General features: G+C 58.1%; 1 protein-coding gene across 2 annotated transcripts in view; it reads right to left on the bottom strand.

Moving 5' to 3' along the window:
- Positions 1 to 5,640: 5,640 nt before the first annotated feature.
- CACNA1S (calcium voltage-gated channel subunit alpha1 S) overlaps positions 5,641 to 22,115 on the bottom strand; it is a 98,640-nt gene continuing 82,165 nt past the window's right edge. For both annotated transcript variants that reach the window (XM_054026421.1, XM_054026422.1), the window contains 5 exons: positions 20,011 to 20,201; positions 10,224 to 10,306; positions 9,244 to 9,338; positions 8,051 to 8,188; positions 5,641 to 7,035 (listed from right to left, as the gene is read on the bottom strand). In XM_054026421.1, the coding sequence (XP_053882396.1) occupies positions 6,859 to 7,035; positions 8,051 to 8,188; positions 9,244 to 9,338; positions 10,224 to 10,306; positions 20,011 to 20,201 (684 nt within the window). In that variant the 3' untranslated portion in view covers positions 5,641 to 6,858. The remainder of the gene's footprint in view (positions 7,036 to 8,050; positions 8,189 to 9,243; positions 9,339 to 10,223; positions 10,307 to 20,010; positions 20,202 to 22,115) is intronic.

Below are 22,115 nucleotides of genomic sequence, written 5' to 3'. Positions count from 1 at the left end.
TCGCCAACCAAGGGCAGAGCGTCTGCAGTGTCTCTGTTAGCACAAGAGAGCTCCTGCCACGCCGGCTGGGGCCATGCTACAAAGCACAAGGGCCCATGCAGCATAGCTTTTAATGCCCCTGCAGTGCAGACATGGTTTGGCCTCATTTGCAGGATCCCTTGCCTGGAAAATGTTAGCTGGGAGTCAGTTTCTCCATCACGTCTCTGGGAGGAGAATCCAACCTGCACTTGTGTAGCGCGTTTCACACGGCCCCAGCCGTCGCCTCCTGCTGGGCTTGGGGTGGGTTTGATTTCTGGGCCCATTTCCAACCCAGGCCCCTCACAATGACCCAATCTCTTGAGACCCCCTCAGAGCTCTTCCCCTTTGCCTCCCTGACAGGGCTGGAGTCGTTTAGCCAGCAGCAGCCTGCCGTCGCTGCGGCATCCAGGCCAGGACGCAGGAAGAGACACCAGAGAAAACCACTGGGTCTGGCTGTGTCCAGCAGCCTCAGTGGAGGGTCTCCTGTGTATCCATGACAGGCCAGCTCGGTCTCTCCCCTGCCCCGAGGGACACAGCAGTGCTGGGCGGTTGGCACCGTTAGGTGAGTGTCAGCTAGGGTTACCATATCCAGCAAATAAAAAAAGAGGACCCCCACGGGTCCTGGCCCCGCCCATTTCCCCACCCCCAGCCCCGCCCCAACTCCGCCCCTCCCCACCCTAACTCCGCCCCTCCTCCCTCCCACTCCCAGCCACACGGAAAGGGCTGCCCCAGCGCTACCGGCTTCACGGTTTGCTGGGCAGCCCCCAGACCCTGCGCCCCCGGCCGGCGCTTCCCCAGCACAGCTGGAGCCCGGGAGGGGAAGCGCCCAGCCGGGGGCGCAGGGTCTGGAGGCTGCCCGGCAAACTGTGAAGCCGGTAGCGCTTGGGCTTCGGGCAGCCCCCTTGCCTCCGGACCCTGCGCCCCCAGCTGGGCACTTCCCCTCCCGGGCTCCGGCAGCGCAGGGTCCGGAGGCATGGGGGCTGCCCGAAGCCGGTAGCGCTCGGGCAGCTCGGCTCTTAAACAGAGCCGAAGAGTCGGGGAGGAGCAAAGCTTCCAGCCGCGGCGGCTCTGCTCCTCCCCGACTCTGTTTAAGAGCCGGGCTGCCCGAGCGTTACCGGCTTCGGGCAGCCCCCCGTGCCTCCAGACCCTGCGCCGCCGGAGCCCGGGAGGGGAAGTGCCCAGCAGGCGGCTGGGGTCCGGAGGCATGGGGGCTGCCCGAAGCCGGTAGCGCTCGGGCAGCCCGGCTCTTAAACAGAGTCGGGGAGGAGCAGAGCCGCCACGGCTGGAGGCTCTGCTCCTCCCGACTCTTCGGCGCTGTTTAAGAGCCGAGCTGCCCCAGTGCTACCGGCTTCGGGCAGCCCCCATGCCTCCGGACCCTGCACCGCCGGAGCCCGGGAGGGGAAGTGCCCGGCCGGCAGCTGGGGTCCGGAGGCAAGGGGGCTGCCCGAAGCCGGTAGCGCTCGGGGAGCTCAGCTCTTAAACAGAGCCGAAGAGTCAGGAGAGGAGCAGAACCGCCATTTTCCCGGACATGTTCGGCTTTTTGGCAATTCCCCCCGGACGGGGGTTTGAGTGCCGAAAAGCCGGACATGTCCGGGAAAAAGAGGACGTATGGTAACCCTAGTGTCGGCTTAGACTTGAGCTGGGCCTGAACCAAGAGCTGATCCCAGGCACTCAGCAACCCCCTGAGCCACCCATCGCCCACCTCCCCCACTGAACCGCAGCCAGGCCCCAGGGCACGGGACACCTAGGCGCAGAGCCAGCGCTTTGATGTCCCTGGGACTAGGCTGATCCCCTTGGTCACATGAGTCCAGTGAGGCGCTGGGAGGCCCTGACAAAGCCCCATTGTGGGGCAGGAAGTGGGAACAGCCTGTCCGGTGGTGGAAGGAGGGGGTCTGGCTGCACAGAGAGAGCTGTTCCTGGGAGTCAGCTGGAATGAGATCAGCAGGTCGCGGGTATCCTGCAAAGCTCGTGCTATGGGGTGAGCCAAGGGGAGACTCGGTGGCTGGAAGCTGAAGCTGGAGACATTCAGGCTAAACATAAGAGGCCCTTTTTCACCGGTAAAAGGCCCTTAGCCAGTGGAACAATGCACCAGGGCGGGGTGTGTTCACCATCACTTGGAATCTTGCACGGGGATCAGCTGGGACGGGCTCAGAAGCAGGCCCCAACTCTGCCAGGAGTCATGGGCTGGATGCAGGAATCACTGGGAGACAGTCTCCATCCAGGGTGATGCAGGAGGCCAGGCTGGCTGGTCACCGTGGTCCCTTCTGGCCTGAAGCTCTCGGAACTGGTTTCCTGCCCCCTGGGACCTGCCTCTCCCCAATTTCTGGGTTAACTCCTGAGCAAAAGGGAGGGGTAAGACTTGGAGTTGGACAACCAGCCCCCTTTAATGAGGATACGTCTGAATTACATCCCAGATGCCCCATCCACAAACATGGGCTAGTTTACCTCACTCCCCATGGGTAGGTCAGGTGGGGAAACTGAGGCACAAAGCGATTGAGGCCATTAATATTTGTATTTCACCTAGGGGTACATCTACACTGAACCCCCCTCCCCCCATGACAGTAAGTCTCAGAGCCTGGGACAATGGGCTCAGGCTTGTGGAGTCTGAGGTTAACCACTTGTTTCCTTGGCACCAGGCGATGCTCCAGCCCCAGATGAGCTGCAGCGTTTGGGCTCTTTACGGCAGGGAGGGGGCTCCAGTTTGGCCAGCCGGGAGCGTCATAGTCCTGGCCGGCTCTTGCTGCACAGAGCTCCCGCGTTTGCTGGCAACCCAGCGCCTCCCCCCCAGCCCCCATTAAACATACAGCGCAAGCAGATTAAGGGGCCCCCATTGTTTGATGAAGCCTATTTTGCTCAGGTCCCCAGGAATCCCATTCGCTCTGTTCCACCTTCATGTTACTCTTTCTACCCTGCTCTAATGGCCCCAGCCTCCCTAGGTCCCCTTGCCTGGGCGCGGGTCAGCACACAGACTCACGGACTTTAAGGCCAGAAGGGACCATCATCATTCAGCTAGTCTGACCACCTCCAGCTGAGTTACTGACGTCCTCAAATCAGGGTTTAAGGACTCCACGTTACAGAGAATCCACCACTGACACTAGTTTAAACCTGCAAGTGACCCGTGCCCCATGCTGCACAAGGAGGCGAAAACCCCCCAGGGTCTCTGCCAATCTGACCTGGGGGGAAATTCCGTCCTGACCTCCAAATATAGTGACCAGTTAGACCCTGAACATGTGGGCAAGACCCAGCAGTCGGACACCTGGGAAAGAATCTGCAGTGTTGTCCTAGCAGTGTTGGTCCCGGGCGATGAGACAGACAAGGTGCGGGAAGGAATATCTTTGATTGGACCAACTTCTGTTGGTGAGAGACACCAGGACCTGTAGAAGAGCTCTGTGTAGCTCAAACGCTCCTCTCTCTCACCTGCAGGAGTTGGGCCAACTAAAGATATTCCCTCCCCTCCCCTCTCTCTAAGAAAGAGGCTCACAGTGTCAGCTGGGACAAGCGCTCACTGATTTAAAGAGCAGCTGAGTCCCCAAGGGGGACTCTGCCCTACTGGTCAAAACATGGGCTCTAGCTTCCCTGTTCTGTGTCCCCAGGCTGTCTTGTATGAAGACAGGAGCCAGCGCCCCAGCTAATCATTCCTAGGCCTGTTGGCCTCTCTCCAGGAAGTCATAATTATCCGGCCAAGTGGCCTTGATCCAAATGGCTCATCCCAAAACTAAGGAGTGAAAAAGCCACTGGAGCCTCATCCCCATGCAAGCTTTTCTCAGTAGCCTGCAGCCAGGACCAGAGGCAGATTAAGATTTTGTGGGGCCCTGGGTCAGAGCATCTCTTCTGCCTCTAGTCCCAACCCCCTGCACTCCTGGTGCTCCTGCCAGGGAAATGGGATCAGGGCGTGGGGGCCCCCCCAATTGCCAAGGCCCATGGGCATGGGACCCATTAGCCCAGTAGCTAATCCGCCACTGCCCAGGACTTCAGATTTACAGAGCGGAGAGAGGAAGGATAAGCATAATGATACACTGGATTATTATAGATCTCATTCCTTATTGACAGTAGCAGTGTGGCTCAGGCACAGAACTGGGGACCAGGAGGCATGGATTCTGTCCCCAGCTCTGACACTGACTCCCTTGTGTGACCCGGGGCAAGTCACTTCCTTTTGCTGTGCCTCAATTTCCCCCCACCTCAGCCACACACCCTTAAGATCTCTGGCTGGATCTTGATTAATGAAGTTTCACAACTCCCCCGCGAGGCAGATGGGTACCATTATCCCCACATTACAGAGAGGGAAACTGAGGCACGGAGCAGGGCGAGTGATTTGCCCATGGGCACACAGTGTGCCAGAGCTGGGAACAGACTCCAGGAGGCCTGACTCACGGTCCCCTGTTCCAACCTCTAGACAATGCTCAGTTCCTACAGCGTGTGTCTGATTAAACACTTCGCGGGGGGGCCAGCCACTCCTTAAACCCCCAGGGATGCCCCCTGACTTCTGGGGGAAGAGCCCTGAGTTCCGTCTGAGCACAGGCTTAATTTCCCTGCCAACTCCCCAGCTCTCCACCCCCAGAGAGCCGCTGACTGCCTGGCTCCTTTCCCCTCCCCCGCCCCCCCCCAGGGGGACCCCCTGCTGTCACTCGCCAGGGCTTGGCCGCAGATGGTCCCTGTGACAGCCACTTCCCGTTTATTAAGTTAACAAATAAACACCATGGCTGAGAGCAGACGGGCTCTATTGATTCAGCGCGTCCCACGGGACCCATAATTTCTCTGCATTTTAATCTAGATTAGCCGGGGAGGAGCCAGGGACTGGGCTAGCAATGGGCTCACACTGCTTCAAACCAGAGCGTGCAGCCCGGGGGGCAGAGGGGAGGAGAAGCACTGTCCAGCAGGGGGTGCCGTGCAGCCACCCCCACCGCTCACCATGACAGAAGTGCCGTCCTGGCAGCACTGGCTGGGCAATGCTGTCTTGGCTGGGGTGGGGTGTCTCTGGCCTTGTCCCAGATCATGCCACGCTGGCAGGACAGCACGGACCCCTGGAAGCCATGGCAGGCCAGATTCTCCCAAGAGCCCAGTCCCCAGCATCGGGCTCCTTGGGCAAGTTTGCACAGCGAGGGAGAGGACGAATTCAGCAGATCAGCCGTTCGCTACAAATCCCGACCCCAGCACATCTGCTCCCTCCACAACTTTCAAGCCCTATCGGGTTCCTTTCCTGGTACGAATGAATTTGGCTCCGGTTCGTCGCCGGAGAAGGAACGGGGCTGGATTATCAGCTAATCACAGAGAAGCCACATCCTCAGCTGGCCCAGGTCCATTGACAGCAATGGCACGATGCTGATTTACACCAGCAGGGACCCCTGCGCTCCCCTCGTCTGACCTTCTGTTTAACCCAGGCTGGAGAATTTCAACCCGTTGTTCCTGCCTCAAGCCCCTGCCTTGTGGTTTTTGGAAGGAGCCATCCAGATGCAGCAGAATCCACCCCACTCAGAAAGTTGTTCTGATTGTTAATTTCCACCCCCACACAGTAAGAACGGGCGCTGTATCTGAGCTAGATTTCACCCAGAGCACTTATTCCTGCTTTGAAACAGAGTGAGGCAGCCCTACCTTTGAACCCAGCCTGGGAAATTTACCACAAAAGGCACCAAATCTCCTCTTTATTGGGCTAATTAGAACAAAACACACATGTGATTTTACTCAGCATCCGGAAATGCCACCTGTCCTAGGCGAAGACAATGCGACACGGGAGATTGACCCAGGGCTTATGTGGTGAGCCGGCCCCTTAGGGCACGGACCTTCTTTCTGTCCAGTGCCGGCACAGCCCCGAGCATCACGCTGGGGGCTCCTAGGCACTAGGGTAATAGCAATAATAAATCACCACGGGGCAAGCTGCCCCTCCCAGCTCAGGGTCCAAGCCAAGGGCAGGCCCAGGCCGTGGCTCCTGGGACAGAGGAAGGGATGCCGTGTCAGAGGAAGGGTGGGCTCGTGGTTAAGGCTCTGGCCGGGACTCAGATGTGGGGTCAGTTCCCACGTTGGCCACAGACTCCCCCTGTGACCTTCGGCCAGTCACCCCGGCGTTGGTTTGCAAAGGCTCATGTGACAATGAGAGGCGAGGCCTCCCGGCAGTCACAGGGAGTGAGATAAATAGTGAGAATCTCCCCTTCCCCTCGCTGGGCCTCGTTCCCCATCTGTAGCAGGTGCCTTGTCTAGATGGCAAGGGCCGGCTCTGGCTATGTATGTTCAGCCCCACAGTTGGAAAGTGGCCGCTCATTCGGCAGGCCTGACTGGAGACACCTGGGGGGCTGGTGTTCAGAGGGACGGGCACCCACGAGTCCCGCTGGCGTTGGCTGGAGCTGCGGGTGCTCAGCACTGCTGGAAAGCAGGCCCCCAAGGGTCTCCGCTGGCCCCCCTCTGATCGAAGACCAGAGCACTGAAGGACAGAGCGGAGCAGCGCGATCGCAGTGCCAGGGATTTAATGACCCGTCCGGCGCACACGTTACAGCTCTTGAGAGGGCAGGGGGCGCACCTTGCCCACACAGCACCAGACACCCCTGTAGGAAATGCCCCCGGAGTTCAGGCCCTCACCGCTCCTTCCCAAACAGCCCGGCGAGTCCTTCTCTGGCTCCCATCTGCCTGGCCCGGGGCAGAGAGCAACCAGTCAAGGCTGTGCGTGGGAGGAGATGGCGCTGTGTTTCCACGGTAACCCTCTCAAAGCCCACAAACAGGCAGCACCTCCCGGCTCGCACCGTTGGCGAGGGGGATCCCCGGCAGCGTCTCACAGGCAGAGGCTGGAGATGGCCTCTGGGAGCCAGGCATGCCAGGCCCAGGGGAGCTATGCAGGGACGTGGCCAAAGTGTGTCAGTGGGTGGAACCGGCCTCTGCTCCCTCTGGGCTTTCCCTTCCCCTCAGCAGCTCGGCCACAGCCTCTTCCATCAGCACCATCTCCAGCTGGCAGGTGGCAGCCACCTCGACTCTCATGGCCGTCACAAAGGATGGGTCGTGGGCCAGAGCGCCCAGGCCCCTGGAGAGCAGAGCCTGCAGCAGAAGAAAGGGATCAGGACAACCTGGCTGCTCAGGCTGTGGAGAAACGACCTCTGGGCTCTGTGCAGCTGATGCCTGCGCTTCTGAGCTTAGCACAAACCCGTGGAGCTGGGAACGTTCACACGCGGGAGCGAACCGGGCCTACAGCAAAGTGTGAGCAGACGCTCGGCAAATTCCCCGTATGCAGCTTCGCTGGTGCCCCACAATCCCGACCCACAGCCCCTGCTATCCCAGCCCTGGGCTCCCCCCAGCTCCGCCGGTGCCCCTCAATCCCGACACACAGCCCCCGCTATCCCAGCCCTGGGCTCCCCCCAGCTCCGCCGGTGCCCCTCAATCCCGACACACAGCCCCCGCTATCCCAGCCCTGGGCTCCCCGCAGCTCCACCGGTGCCCCGCAATCCCGACCCACAGCCCCCGCTATCCCAGCCCTGGGTTCCCCGCAGCTCCACCAGTGCCCCGCAATCCCAACCCACAGCCCCCGCTATCCCAGCCCTGGGCTCCCCCCAGCTCCACCGGTGCCCCTCAATCCCGACCCACAGCCCCTGCTATCCCAGCCCTGGGCTCCCCCCAGCTCCACCAGTGCCCCGCAATCCCGACCCACAGTCCCTGCTATCCCAGCCCTGGGCTCCCCCCAGCTCCACTGGTGCCCCGCAATCCCGACCCACAGCCCCTGCTATCACAGCCCTGGGCTCCTCACACACACAGCTCCGCTGGTGCTCCTCACTCCCAAACCACAGCCCCCTTCCTGCGTCTATTCCACAGCTGGCTTTCTGCCTGCCTTACTGCTGTGCCAGCACCATTACTGATCTCTGCTTTCACCCCATTCCGATCCGTAGGCTCAGGGCTGGCAACTCCCCCTGTCCCATCCTGCTTCTGTCCCCGCCCCCTGGCCTCACCCCATCCCACTCCAGGAGCTGTGGCCTCTCTCCTCCTTTCACCGCTCCCCGGGGAACAGTCTCTCCAGTCCCACCCTAGCCAGTCCCCCTGCTGGGTGCTGCCCCACTGCTACCTCCTGGATGAGTAAGGTGGTGGCTGGAGTAGAGGCAGCAGCATCTCCCTCCCTGTTCATGTCACTGCCACCATCCAGCTGGCACTTGGAGCTCAGGTCCGCTCCCCGCTCCTGGGCAGCAGCCTCCTCTCTGCGCAGCTGGGTGGAGAAGGAGCCAAAAGTCACATCCTGGGGGGTGAGCAATACTGAACGTGCTGCAACAGCCTCGACAGGTGGGCGAGGTGGAGGCTGATCCGTGGAATTGCCCAAGGCCACCCCCCAGGCTTGCAGAGCAGCTCAGATCCCTCTCGCCCGCCGTGGCGTCCGCTAGCCGCCCGGTGGCATCCCTTTGGAGGAAGAGCGCAGCCTCTTCCGGGGCGATGACTCAGCACTTGGACAGCACTACCTGCGCCTGCCCTGCTCCCCGCTGGGCTCCGGGAACAGCCGGGCGCCCCAGTTAGTTTAAGGAGAGGTGGCGATCGTTGGCGATGGTACAGAACCCGAGGGCCAGTCCTGCCTGGCTGGGCACTAGAGCAGGGACCAAGCTCTGAGCTCCAGGATACTGCCCAGTCACTTGAACTGGGCTCCTGTAGAGTCAATGGCCAACTCCCCCAGGCTAGCAACAGCCCCCATCCATAGCCCCAGGGGCCTTCTTTCCTCTGGAGCACAGGGCGGAAGAGGACAGGGGAATGGGCAGAGAAGGGGCATGGCTACAGAGCCTCATCTCCTTACATAGCGGAGCTGTGATTACCTGGATATAACAAGGCACGCCCCCCGCCCCACAGTGCTCCATTCCCTGGTACGCCCATCCCCACTCCTAGCCACCAGTGGCCCCGGCAGAGGCTCCAGCCCTGTGGGCCGTTCCAGTTGCCATTGGGAAGAGGGCAGGGGTGCCGGAGACGGGGTCTTTGCGCCTGAGCCATTCGGGAGGCTTGTGGCTGGACACTGGGACACCCCCAGCTTCCCCCAGCCCCATGGCCGCGTCTCTGCTGAGGATAGGCCATGAGCGCAGGCTCCGTCCTGCTTCCCAGGGGCCAACCAGGCTGGGGCGGACGCAGCGCACGAGGCAGATGCCAAGCTGGGATCTCCTGCTAGCTGGCCCCGGGGGACCCGGTGCCTCCAGTGCACAGTTGTCTTGGCCAGCCCAAAGTGGGAGGGGGACTAGCCTTCCCCCCTCCCTCAGATGAGCCACATGATATCCCAGCGCCATTTACCTGCAGCTCTAATCCCGGGCATCCGCCGACACTGGCTGCCCGCCTCCTGTCCAGCCACCGCTGCCGCTTCTCCAGGCGGAAGGAGCGGTTGTGGCCTGAGGGGAAGGGAACGGGTGCGTCACTTGGGGAGCCCACGGGAAGGACACTGCTGTGGCCCTGAGGCATAGGGGGTGCCAGCTGGGAAGGGGCTGACTAGTGCGGGGGCTGGGGAAGCAGAGCTCTAGTGCACTTGGAGGTCCTGTGCACATGCCCCAGCCAGCCCTGGGCCAGTCCCCTCCCCGGCGACCCCCCGAGAGAGGCAGAGGGAACTGGATGCGCCCCTCGCTCACAGGGAAAGAGTGGAGCACGGGCCTTCCCTCGGCCTTACACCCAGGCCGCACCTGCCCCCAGCGAGGCCTGCACCTGGGGATGGGAAAATAGAGACCTGGATGACCCCTCCTGGGAACCACGACCTCCTGTCTCTGCCGGCTGAGGGGGAACTTGGCCTGCAGCACCCCAGGAAATTCAGCCTCCTGCTTCCCCTCCCATTGAGGGCCATGGCGCCCTGGGAAAAGGACCCCTGCCCCAGAACTGGCACCCCCAGGGAAGGAGGTTATCTGCATTCGCTGCCGCAGGGAATTCCAGTGTTGGCTTCTCTTTCTATTGCTTAGTTCATCCTTAGGGCCATGAAGAGACAGCCCCTGCTCCCCGATAAAAGGGGGCTCACCGGCTGCCTTGGTGAAAAATGGAGTCCCACCCCCACATAAAATGGGGCCCCTCCCTTCCACGCCTTATGGAGTCCCCCCAATAAAAGGGGGGCCTCCCTCCCAACCCTCTGACAAAAGAGGGTCCATCCTCCAAGCCACTTGGTGAAACATGGGGTCCCACCTATGCCCATCTGGCAAGCTGGGAGTTTCCCCAGGCCATGACACTGCCCCCCTAGGACACTCCTCCTAGTAAGGCCAGGAAGTGCCCGGTGCGACGATGCTGCAGGTACTGACCCAGGGCAGAGTGTGGCTGTGGCTGTGGCTGGCAGGATGCCGGCAGCATCTTCTCCCCCCGCAGCTCGTCCTCGTACTGCACCCTGTCAGAGACAGGAAAGAGCGTCAGGATGGCGCAGGGACCACCACCCAGCCACCCCTCCAAGGGCTTCCATTCACAAGCGTCAGTCACTATGCGAGACCCTAACTGCCTCCTGCCCTCTGTCCACCACAGCTCCCTCCTCTACCCTCCATCCCCTTCTTCAGCACCTCTGGGCTCCTCCCCTTCCTCCTCTACCCTCCAGCCCCTTCTTCAGCACCTCTGGTCTCCTCCCCTCCCTCCTCTACCCTCCATCCCCTTCTTCAGCACCTCTGGTCTCCTCTCCTCCCTCCTCTACCCTCCCTCCCCTTCTTCAGCACCTCTGGTCTCATCCCCTCCCTTCTCTACCCTCCCTCCCCTTCTTTAGCACCTCTGGCCTCCTCCCCTCTCTCCTCTACCCTCCCTCCTCTTCTTCAGCACCTCTGGGCTCCTCCCCTCCCTCCTCTACCCTCCCTCCTCTTCTTCAGCACCTCTGGTCTCCTCCCCTCCCTCCTCTACCCTCCATCCCCTTCTTCAGCACCTCTGGTCCGTCCCCTCCCTCCTTTACCCTCCACCCCCTTCTTTAGCACCTCTGGCCTCCTCCCCTCCCTCCTCTACCCTCCATCCCCTGCTTCAGCACGTCTGGTCTCCTCCCCTCCCTCCTCTACCCTCCCTCCTCTTCTTCAGCACCTCTGGTCTCCTCCCCTCCCTCCTCTACCCTCCATCCCCTTCTTCAGCACCTCTGGTCTCCTCCCCTCCCTCCTCTACCCTCCATCCCCTTCTTCAGCACCTCTGGTCTCCTCTCCTCCCTCCTCTACCCTCCCTCCCCTTCTTCAGCACCTCTGGTCTCATCCCCTCCCTTCTCTACCCTCCCTCCCCTTCTTTAGCACCTCTGGCCTCCTCCCCTCCCTCCTCTACCCTCCATCCCCTTCTTTAGCACCTCTGGCCTCCTCCCCTCCCTCCTCTACCCTCCCTTCTCTTATTCAGGACCTCTGGGCTCCTCCCCTCCTTCCTCTACCCTCCATCCCCTTCTTCAGCACCTCTGGTCTCATCCCCTCCCTTCTCTACCCTCCCTCCCCTTCTTTAGCACCTCTGGCCTCCTCCCCTCCCTCCTCTACCCTCCACCCCCTTCTTTAGCACCTCTGGCCTCCTCCCCTCCCTCCTCTACCCTCCTTCCCCTTCTTCAGCACCTCTGGGCTCCTCCCCTCCATCCCCTTTTTCAGCACCTCTGGGCTCATCTCCTCCCTGCCATAATCACCCCCACCCAATCATATTAATAAAAACAGCACAAACACCACTTGTATTAGAGAGAGAACCAATGACTGGACAGTCAAACGCTCTAGGTACTGGATGGATGGATGTGTAAGATGGACAGATGGATTCATACATGATAGAAGGATCTGTCTCGGGATAGATAGATAGATAGATAGATAGATAGATAGATAGATAAGGTGAATGGGGACAGACACAGACAGGACAGCATGACTAAGTGTGAAGAAGGAGAGGTGACTTACCCTGGGTTCTTTTGGCACCTTAGAGACTAACAAATTTATTTGGGCATAAGCTTTCGTGGGCTAGAACTTACGTCATCAGATGCATGAAGTGAAAAAATGTAGGCAGGTATAAATATACAGCACATGAAAAGACGGGAGTTGCCTTACGAAGTGGGGGGAGGTCAGTGCTAACGAGGCCAATTCAATTAGGGTGGATGTGGCCCATTCCCAACAGAGGACAAGAAGGGGTGAATATCAACAGGGATGAACACAGACTAACACGGCTACCCCTCTGAAACCTGGGTTCTTTGAGATGTTCTGGCACCACAGGATGTGCATGCGGAGACTGCAGTCGTGCTGGCAGGCCTGCACAGAGTCACACCTTGTTCTCTGAAGGAGTGAAATGGGGCGACGTATCCGCAGTGGAGGGGAAGGAGGCCGGGAAGGTGGAGCACCCATAGGAACAAAGCATCTCGAAGAACTCAAGTTATGTAAGGTAAGTCACCGTCCCTTCTTCGTCGAGCATATGTCCCTGTGGCGCCCCGCTGCAGGGCACTCCAGAGCAGTAACTCAGAGAGGAGGGCATGCCACAGAAGTGAGTCAAGGACTGTTCGGAGAACGATATCACCAAAGGCAGCGTCCTCTCTGGAAGCAGGGGACATGGCACATCTTGGCACAGGGCTAGCAGAAGACCAGTCGCAGTCCTGCAGATTTCTGCTATGGGAACATACTGGATGTGGACTGAGCTCCAGTGGAATGTGCTATCACCTTGGGGGGCGGGGGGGACGCACCCCCTTTCTGTCATAACAGGTTAAAATACAACCTGCAACACACAGACAACCCCTGTATGGATTAGGAACAGGTTGGCCCTTTATTCATTTTGTTAGCAACACAAGTAGCCTGGGAGAGGCCCTCAAGGACCTAGTCCTGTCCACAGAGAAGGCAAGGGCCCGTCGAACATCCAGCGAATGAAGGCTTGAGACCTCTCTGGAGGCCTGAGGATGTGGGTAGAACACTGGCAGGCGAATCTCCTGGTGTGATGTTATTGACATAATCTGGGACCATATAGATCATTGTTGAAGCCAAGGTCCTGTAGTGGCACCCAGATCTTGTATAAAGGGGGTCAAATGGGGTGTCTAAGACAAGGTTATGGTTTACTGGTTATGATTATGCTGTCTATATGTGTGTATCAATTTTGTAGTTGAAGTTATGAATATTGGCTCTATACTGTCTGTATTTCAAATTTATGCTATGCTGCTGGGTGACATCCCAGACAAACTGGTGTTAGCTCTGCCTAGCCTGCTTGATGGCCCATTAAGAACCATCACTATACAATGGACCCATTGAGAGAAGGCAGATACGCCTTGTAACTCAGCAAAGTATGCAGGGACTGGCCCATGTGACTCCAGACTCCATTTTGCTGTAATTTTCCACAGTAAGAACAAAGGTGTTCTTACACCTGGAAAAGACTATATAAGGCTGATGCCTCATCTCCACCTGGTCTTCAATCCTGCTTCTTACCTCTGGAGGAACTTTGCTACAAGCTGAAGCTTTGAACAAAGGACTGAGGACCCATCCCAGCGGGGGATGTATTCCAGAGACTTGATTTGAACCTGCAGTTTATTCTATCGCTGCTGCAAGCCTGAACCAAGAACTTTGCCATTACTGTATGTAATTGATTCCATTTAACCAATTCTATCTCTCATCTCTATCTTTTTCCTTTTATGAATAAACCTTTAGATTTTAGATTCTAAAGGATTGGCAACAGCATGATTTGTGGGTAAGATCTGATTTGTATATTGACCTGGGTCTGGGGCTTGGTCCTTTGGGATCAGGAGAACCTTTTTCTTTTACTTGGGTATTGGTTTTCATAACCATTTGTCCCCATAACGAGTGGCACTGGTGGTAATACTGGGAAACTGGAGTGTCTAAGGAAATTACTTGTGAGACTTGCGGTTAGCCAGTGGGATGAGACCGAAGTCCTCTTAGTCTGGCTGGTTTGGTTTGCCTTAGAGGTGGAAAAAAAACCCAGCCTTGGGCTGTAACTGCCCTGTTTGAGCAATTTGTCCTGAGTTGGCACTCTCAGTTGGGTTCCACCAAAACCGCATTGTCACACCTGGTTAAATGTGATCTTCCAAGGAGACCTTAGGAAGAAAATAGGGCTGGGGACACAGTAGAACCTTGTCCCTATGAAAGGGTGGGATATGGTGTATTAGCCAGGAGTGCCCCCCGCTCTCCAATTCGTCTTGCTGAAGTAATGGCGCCCAGGAATGAAATTTTGAAGGCGATATGGAGGAGAGAGCAGGTAGTCATTGGTTCAAAGGAGACTTTCCTTGGAGCATTAAGAAGCAGGTTGAGGTCCCACTGGGTCCCAAACAGGAGGAAACCAGTTGTATAGAGCCTGGAGGAATCTGGCTGTGACAGGGTGGGCAAAAACCGAGAAGCCCTGGATGGGTAACTGGAAAACTGTGAGAGCAGCCACCTGCACTCTAACAAAGCTCACGGAGAGACCCTGTATCTTTAATTCCAGCTGGCGGTCAAGTATTTTGGAAAGGGAAACTTCTAGGGCTTGGGAAGAAGAAAGAGAGCATCAAGAGTGAAAGTGTTTCCATTCCGGAGATAAGTCTTGCCGGTACTGGGCTATCTGCCAAACGAACTGACTGAACTGCAGCCAAATGAGTTAACTCCATGGTCGAGAGAGCCATTCGGGAGCCAGGCCCTGGGGTTCAGAGAGGACGTATCTGTCATGAGGATCTTTGATGGTGTGCGATGCAAGAATGGGGTTCCCACACCGACCCTCTGTGGGTCTTTCTGTCATGTAAGGGAATCCAACACCTTCTGAGGCACCGTGACCCCTTTGGACAGGTGGTGTCTGTCTGGGATATTTACTGTTCTAAACCGCATCCTGGAGACATCTGAGATGGAGTCTCACATAGGAAGTCATGAACGTGCAGGAGGCTGTATGTCCCAAGCGTGGAAGACGAGCCCTCATGATTGTTTATGGGCTGAACTGTAGCACCGAGATTAGGCTAGATAGGGTGGAAGATGTCTCCCAGAATAGATAGGCTCTTGCTGTTGTGGGCTCGAGTGGCTCCTATGCAGTTTATCCTTTACACTGGAGTTAGTATCAATTTTTTGTGATTGATGCGAAGTCCTAGTTAACGCCTTGGCCATGGCCGGTTGGACCTCTTGGAGTGATCAACCCCTGATCAACCAGGTGTCCAAATATGGGAATACCAAGATCCCCCATTGACAGAGACTAGCTACTACTGCCAAGAGGAACTTCGTAAACACCCTCGGCACCGTGGAGAGTCTGGAGGGGAGAACTTGGTGTTGATCGTGGTCCAATTACAAAGCAAAGTAAACACTTGTGGTGATGGGTGTCCTGTAGGTCGTGGGCGACGAGCCTGTGTCCTGGATCCAACAATGGGAGAATGGGAGCGAGTGTCACCATGCTGAACTGTTGTGCTAGAACTTAGTTGCTCAAGTTTCTGAGGTCAAGAATCGCCCTCCCGCCTCCGTCTCTCGCGGGAACTAGGAAGTAGTTGGAATAGAATCCTTTCCTGATGGACGCTGTTGGAACCAGCTTGATTGGCCCCAGGAGGAGGAAGGATGGGACCTCCACAACACTGGACTGAAACCGGTCTCTTTGATCTTGTGGCAGATGTTCAATGAAGTGTGTACGTTCTGAGTATGTGGTAAAGTCCCATTTCACCACCCAGGCCCGAAATTGCCACTACGGAATTGAAGAGCAGCTGGTGAGTTGCTCTTTCTGCCCCATACGTCCAGTCTCTTGGATTCATTGTCTATTGGAGAGGGTCTACATCGAGTCTGACAGCTCCTTTCATTGGCTGCTAAGGAATTAGTGCGAGGGTGGGAAAAGAAGTGCTCCCTCCCCTTTGGTGGGATGTAGTACTTCTTATCAGATCTCTCAGGTGGGTGGAATTGTGCTGGGGATAGCAATGCCTCATTAACGGGCGGAGCAATCTTTCCTTGGGGATTGATATTCACCAAAGAATGTTATGACTCCTGGACTTCCTCTAGCGGGATTTGGAGAGAGTCCGCCAGCCTCTTCATGAGCTCCTGGAATGTTTCGAACTCATCAGCAGAGGAGGGCTGGGGTGGCGTTACCGCCTCGGCCACAGATGAAGAGGACTTAATTGAAGGAGGTGAGACCTCCTCAGTTGGAGGCTCTGACTCCTGCTGTGTATTGTCCGGTACCGAAGACGTGCATAGTACCGGGAGAGGGACAGCTGCTTGCCATGGATGGCATGGGACCAGTGGGTGCCTGTAATCTCTTCTTGGCATCCTGTGGAACTGGTCACCGAAATGGCCCCCAGGACTCCCATTGATGGGGGGAGGAACAGGGAGAGTGTCTCCAATGACAGTTATCGTCTCTGGGTCTGTGAGGCCTGGCAGGTTCTCTAGGATCCTCCTTGGTACAGGGACCCTTGGCAGCCGGATGGTATGGCACCAGGAAGGATTCCTGTACCGAGACCTGAGAGGCTACGTGATGGCTCAGGTAATGTGGCGGATGCTGACTGCTGGAGGCTTGGGTGGGTTTTGGCCTGCAGGTGCCTGGGCTGTACCGGTGAGGAGGCTCTGATGGATCCCATAGCAATGGCGTCAGGCTCATCCGAAATGATGAGATCTTCAGATAACTGAAACCTGGAAGGAGCTGGAGGGCACTGACAGCCGCTGACAGCCAGAGGTGAAAATGTGGACCTTGAGATGGAGACTGCTGCAGTACTGAGGCGGATGCAGGGTCCTGTATCATTTCAGAGCTGGGGTCAGAAGCTGATGCCAAGGGATGTGTGGTAGCCCCATGCGGATCATGGTGCCACGGAGGATCAGGTACATGGTACCGACACCTCGATACCGGACTCAGTTGGAGCCTCTACGGTAACCCTTAATGGACACGAGGGCTCCTGAGAGTGGGTCTTATGAGGTGACCTACCCCTTTTCTCCCTGTCTCTGGATGGGAAGGAGTGCTTTCTCCTCTTCAAAGGCTTTGTCTCCGTGGTCCCAGCTGAGGCTGGGCTGATGCCTGAAGGAGCCAGTGCTAATGCCTGGGGGGAAGCGGACCTCTCCAGAGCTAGAGCATGTCCCTTTAACAGGACTGCTAGTCTCGTCTCCCTGTCATTTTGGGGCCTGCCCCCAAACCCCAGACAGATCACACACTTTGAGGGGATGGGGGAGTTCCCCAAACACCGTAGGCAACTCCAATGTCGGTCACTGAGGGGAAAAGACCTGTGGCAAGTCTGGCAGGGCTTAGCCCCTGGGGTGTTAGGCACAACAGATTGATCGGCACAAAGAAAGGTGCAGGAGTAGATGGGGAACCCCCTCTCCCAGAGCACAGAAACGTGCCAGATGAAATACAAATGAAAATAAAATATAGGGCAAGAAAACAAATGAGAAACGAAAATACACGAGAAAAGTCTTTCCTGAGGTGAGAGAAAGGCGGGAAGCAGAACACAGCTACCTGCCGAAAACTCGGTCTCGAGCCACAGGCGTCTGAGAAGGAACTGAGTGGCGGCGGGCTCTCGCCTCCCTGTATCCCGTCGCTCGGAGCCGGCGCAGGCCCACCAGCACAACGTCGCAGGCTCCAGTCCAGGGCGCACACATCCTACGGTGGAGCACCCACCAGGACGGATAGTGGAAGGACTCATGAGGGCAACCTAGTTATGTTTGTGGGGTAACCCTTGTCCCCCATTTCGCCGCCCTCCTGTTTCTGTCCCTCCTGTGTTGTTTTGTTCAGGTGTCCGGCCTGGGCTAGCACAATGCTGCAGTCTATCGCCCCCTGCTGGCAGGACCATGCAAAGATATTCCTGGCTCTGCTGCTGCTGAGCTACAGGCCTTAAAGCGGTAGCAGCTGATGCGTTCAGATCCGAGGTTCGCCTCCTCAACCAACCCCTGCTGATGACCCTGCCAGGGGCATGTCATGCTTCAATTACAAGCGCTCTGGGCGGTGGCTGTGTCTTTTCTGCACTCTCTGGAGCTGTCTAACTACATAACATCACCGCCAGGGCCAGAGAGAGCCAAGAAGTGTTTGGGAAACCGAAAGCCACATGCAGATGGGCACAACTGGGCTCAGGCCAAAGGAGTCACACTGCTTATGCCAGCCCTGGGGCCAGCCCAAGTTCCTTGCAGCGTCCATATGGATAACAGTCACAGGGGCAGCCTTGGAGGGGCAGTCTGCCAGCAGGCACCATTCATTGCACCTACAGCTGTCCGGGGCTTCACAAAAGCTGCACATCTGCGCACAGAACTAGTCTCAGTGACCAGAGCTTTAGCCTGGGCACCTGAAATCACGCGGCCCGATTCGCAGTGGGGCTGAGCTGCCCCCGGTGTCAGAGCGGCTCTGCTCGCTGCTGCTCTAAATCGGTCTCTGCTCTGTTCGAGACTCTAAAGTGCCCCACCAATAATCTGGGGCCAGATCTTCCTCTGGGGTAAATCAGCCTGGCAGCCGCACCGTGCCTGTTGCTGGGATTAGTCTGACATCTGCTGGTGTAAACAGGATCTGCGCCGGCTGTACCGGGATAGTCGCTTTCAAAGGCACTGTGCTCAGGGCCGGCTCCAGGCACCAGCTTACCAAGCAGGTGCTTGGGGCGGCCACTTCGGAGAGGGGCGGCACGTCCAGCTGTTCGGTGGCAATTCAGCGGACGGTCCCTCACTCCTGCTCGGAGCGAAGGACCTCCCGCCGAATTGCCACCGCAGATCGCGATCGCGGCTTTTTTTGTTTTGTTTTGTTTGGCTGCTTGGGGCGGCCAAAACCCTGGAGCCGGCCCTGACTGTGCTCCCACTTTTTTTAAGAGGCGCTGTATTGTCCTTAACCCCGCGTGTGCCCTATGGGAAGCACAGTGTAGAACAGCGGTTCTCAACCCGTGGCCCGCGTAGGGTGACCAGATGTCCCGATTTTATAGGGACAGTCCCGATTTTTGGGTCTCTTTCTTATATAGGCTCCTATTACCCCCCACCCCCCGTCCCGATTTTTCACACTTGCTGTCTGGTCACCCTACGCCTGCGGGCCGCATGCGGCCCAATTAGTACACAGCTGCGGCCCGCTCAGCTGTGTGATAGAGGCCGCAAGGCGGGCCCTGGGACCAGGCAACTAGCTACCGCGTGGCAGGGTCCAGGCAGACGGCTGCTGCTGGGCCCTGTACAGTGGGGTCCTGGCTGCCCCGCAGCCCCACACAGTGGGGGTCAGGGTTAGGGGTCCCCGCACAGCAGCGTCCAGGTTGGGGTCCCTGCCCCACACCCCACATCCAATTCTCCACTTCTGCCCCCACTCTGTAGAGGGGTCTGTGGGCGGAGGGCACTGAGTATAGGGGTTTGTGGGGGGGTTAGATGGGGGGCCCTGTGGTTCTTAGCCTGTGGCCCAGGTAACACTTTGTGGGCCACAATGATAAATAGGTTGAGAACCACTGGTGAAGGGGTGAAGCTGCCTGGCCATGGGGAGGCGTGTAAATGAGACCTGGGCAATGCAAGCATCTGTTTTTGCCTGAGACCTGAAGGCAGAAACTGCACCCTCCCATGGTTAAAGGGGAGTAAGGTGGCCAGTGTCTGGCCCGACCCACACAAGAGTAAACATATGCATGGGTGCACACTCACATGTGCACGCACGCACAAGCACCCAGGGCTGCACCCGGGCTCACAGTCCCCGAGCGCCGAGCTTCCCCCTGCTCCCCAAGTCACAGCAGCCGCGCAGTCAGGTTCCTCTTTTATGGAGACTGCGCCGTTTATACAGACAGCACATTGCCTTGTGGCCCCCGCTGCCAGGGCCGGCTTTAGGCCAATTCCACCAATTCCCCCGAATCAGGCCCCACGCTTAAGAGGGCCCCACGCCCAGTGGCAGGGCTGCCGGGGTGGGGGGCAAGTGGCAGAGAATCCCTTCCCTGGCTAGAGGCACCTTTTTAATTTTTACTCACCCGGCGGCGCTCCAGGTCTTTGGCAGCGGGTCCTTCACTCGCTCCGGGTCTTTGGTGGCACTTTGGCGGCGGGTCCTTCAGTGCCGCCGAAGACCCGGAGCGAGTGAAGGACCCGCCGCCAAAGACTAGGAGCGCGGCCTGGTGAGTACAAGCCCCACGTGTTTTTTTTACGTGGTTTTTTTTTTTTTTTTAAGTCATCCCTGTCGGGGCCCCATCGAAACTGTTCGAATCGGGCCCCGCACTTCGTAAAGCCGGCCCTGCCCGCCGCCACACGCCCTGGGGGGCTGTCTCCGACCGCCGAGCATTACCATGTGGCTGTGTTGCTGTTGTTGGTGTTGGTGTTCCTGTCTGGGGGGAAGTCATCGAGGAAGACAGGGGAGTCCAAGTCTTCACTCCCCACTTCGGTGAACTGCAGGGGTCTCTGGCTGGTCACGTGGGGCTGCAGGGGGCTGTTCCGCTCCATAAAGGAGTCAACATGACCGAACAAGCCACCCGTCCTCTGGAACCAAGAGGGGAGAGGTCAGAGCGGGCCTTGACAGTGGCGCTTCTCAAGGCTTCCCTGCCTGTGGCACATGCTGCCTGACGGTCCGGATGCGTTTGGACCCATGGTGAGCCAGCAAAGGCCAGTCATGGTGGCTGAATTTAAGATCATGCACAGCAGGGGAGCAGTAATAACAGTCCCAGTTCTTACAGAGCTGTTCTCAAAGCACTTTATAAATAGGGGGGTCAGCTCCTCACTTCACAGTGGGGGAAACTGAGGCACAGAGCAGGGAAGTGACTTGCCTTAGGTTACCCAGTAGGTCCATGGCAGAGCTGGGAATAGAACCCAGGTCTCCTGAGTTGCAGCCCACTCCCAGCCCATCCACTAGGCAGCACTGCCTCTCCTACCAGATAAACCCTCCCATACTAGCAGGCAGCTCTGAACGCGAGGGATTCCCTGAGGAGTGAGACTGGGCAGGACACTGTCACAGACTGCTGGCAACCTGGGTTGCCATGGTTATCATTACACCACAGCCAATTGGAAGCTCCCAGCATAGTGAGTGCAGAGGGAATCTGTCAGCAGTGTTGGGTCTGTGACACATAGTTGTGCACCTGGCAGAGGTGCCAATACACACTAGCCAGTCCATCCCAGGAACGAGCACTCTTCCATCACGTTAACTGGTTAATATCCCGCTCTGCAGTCTGGGGGGGTCAGTACCATTATCCCCATTGTACAGGGGAGGGGAAGGGACAGCCAGGGAGAGAACACCAGTGCTGGGATTAGAACCCAGAGATCCTTGAGCTCAGGTCACCAGCCCATAGCTCCACCTAACACAGGGGTGGGCAAACTATGGCCTGCAGGCCAGATCTGGCCCACCAGCTGCTTTAATCCGGCCCTCAAGTTCCCGCTGGGGAGCGGGGTCTGGGGCTTGCCCCGCTCCAGCCAGGGAGCAGGGTTAGGGGCCGCTCCACGTGGCTCCTGGAAGCAGCAGCATGTCCCCGCTCCTATGCGTAGGGGCAGCCAGGGGACTCCGCTCTGCACGCTGCTTCTGCCCCAAGCACTGCCCCCGCAGCTCCCATTGGTCGGGAACCACGGCCAATGGGAGCTGCAGGGGCGGCGCCTGCGGATGGGGCTGGTCGTGCCTCCACATAGGAGCCAGAGTGGGGACATGCCACTGCTTCTGGGAGCCGCTTGGGGTAAGTGCCACCTGGAGCCTGCACCCCTAAGCCCCCCCTCCATGCCCCAACCCCCTGTCCCAGCCCTGATACCCCTTCCACGCTCCGAACCCCTTGGTCCCAGCCCAGAGCACCCTCCTACACCCCAAACCCCTCATTCCCAGCCCCACCCCAGAGCCCGCAGCCCCAGCCGGAGCTCTCAACGCCCCCTGCACCCCCCCCAACCCAGCCCGGACCCCCTCCCACACCCTGAACTCCTCATTTCTGGCCCCACCCCAGAGCCCGCACCCCCAGCCAGAGCCCTCACCTCGTCCCGCACCCCAACCCCAATTTTGTGAGCATTCAGGACCTGCCATACAATTCTATACCCAGATGTGGCCCTCGGGCCAAAAACTTTGCCCACTCTAACGCCTGGGAACAGAGGAGACGGTGACCCAGGACCCACTTAGCCAGTCGGTGACGTGGTTTCCTGTGACTGACACTCTCCTCTGTGATCAGGTCCATCTCCACAGACTGTGGCATCTCCCATGCTAGTGGTTTTGTGCCCCCCAGCCAACTCAGGTGCTCACACAGTGCTGGGTCCTGCCCAAGCGTTTGGCACCAAGTGGCCATGACAATATGACTATGATCTCGGGCATCATCAGTCACCCCTGGCACCTGCTGGCTGGCCCCTACCCTGTCTGCAGCAATCAACTCTCAGTGTGCTAGGCTCCGCATGGGACACAGACGGTGGGGCTGGTATGTGTGGGGTTAGAGG

The sequence above is a fragment of the Malaclemys terrapin genome, chromosome 4, assembly GCF_027887155.1.
Source record: "Malaclemys terrapin pileata isolate rMalTer1 chromosome 4, rMalTer1.hap1, whole genome shotgun sequence".
Classification (NCBI taxonomy): Eukaryota; Metazoa; Chordata; order Testudines; family Emydidae; genus Malaclemys; species Malaclemys terrapin.
The sequence above is the reverse complement of the archived record's forward strand: the minus strand, read 5'-3'. Positions and strand labels throughout refer to the sequence as shown.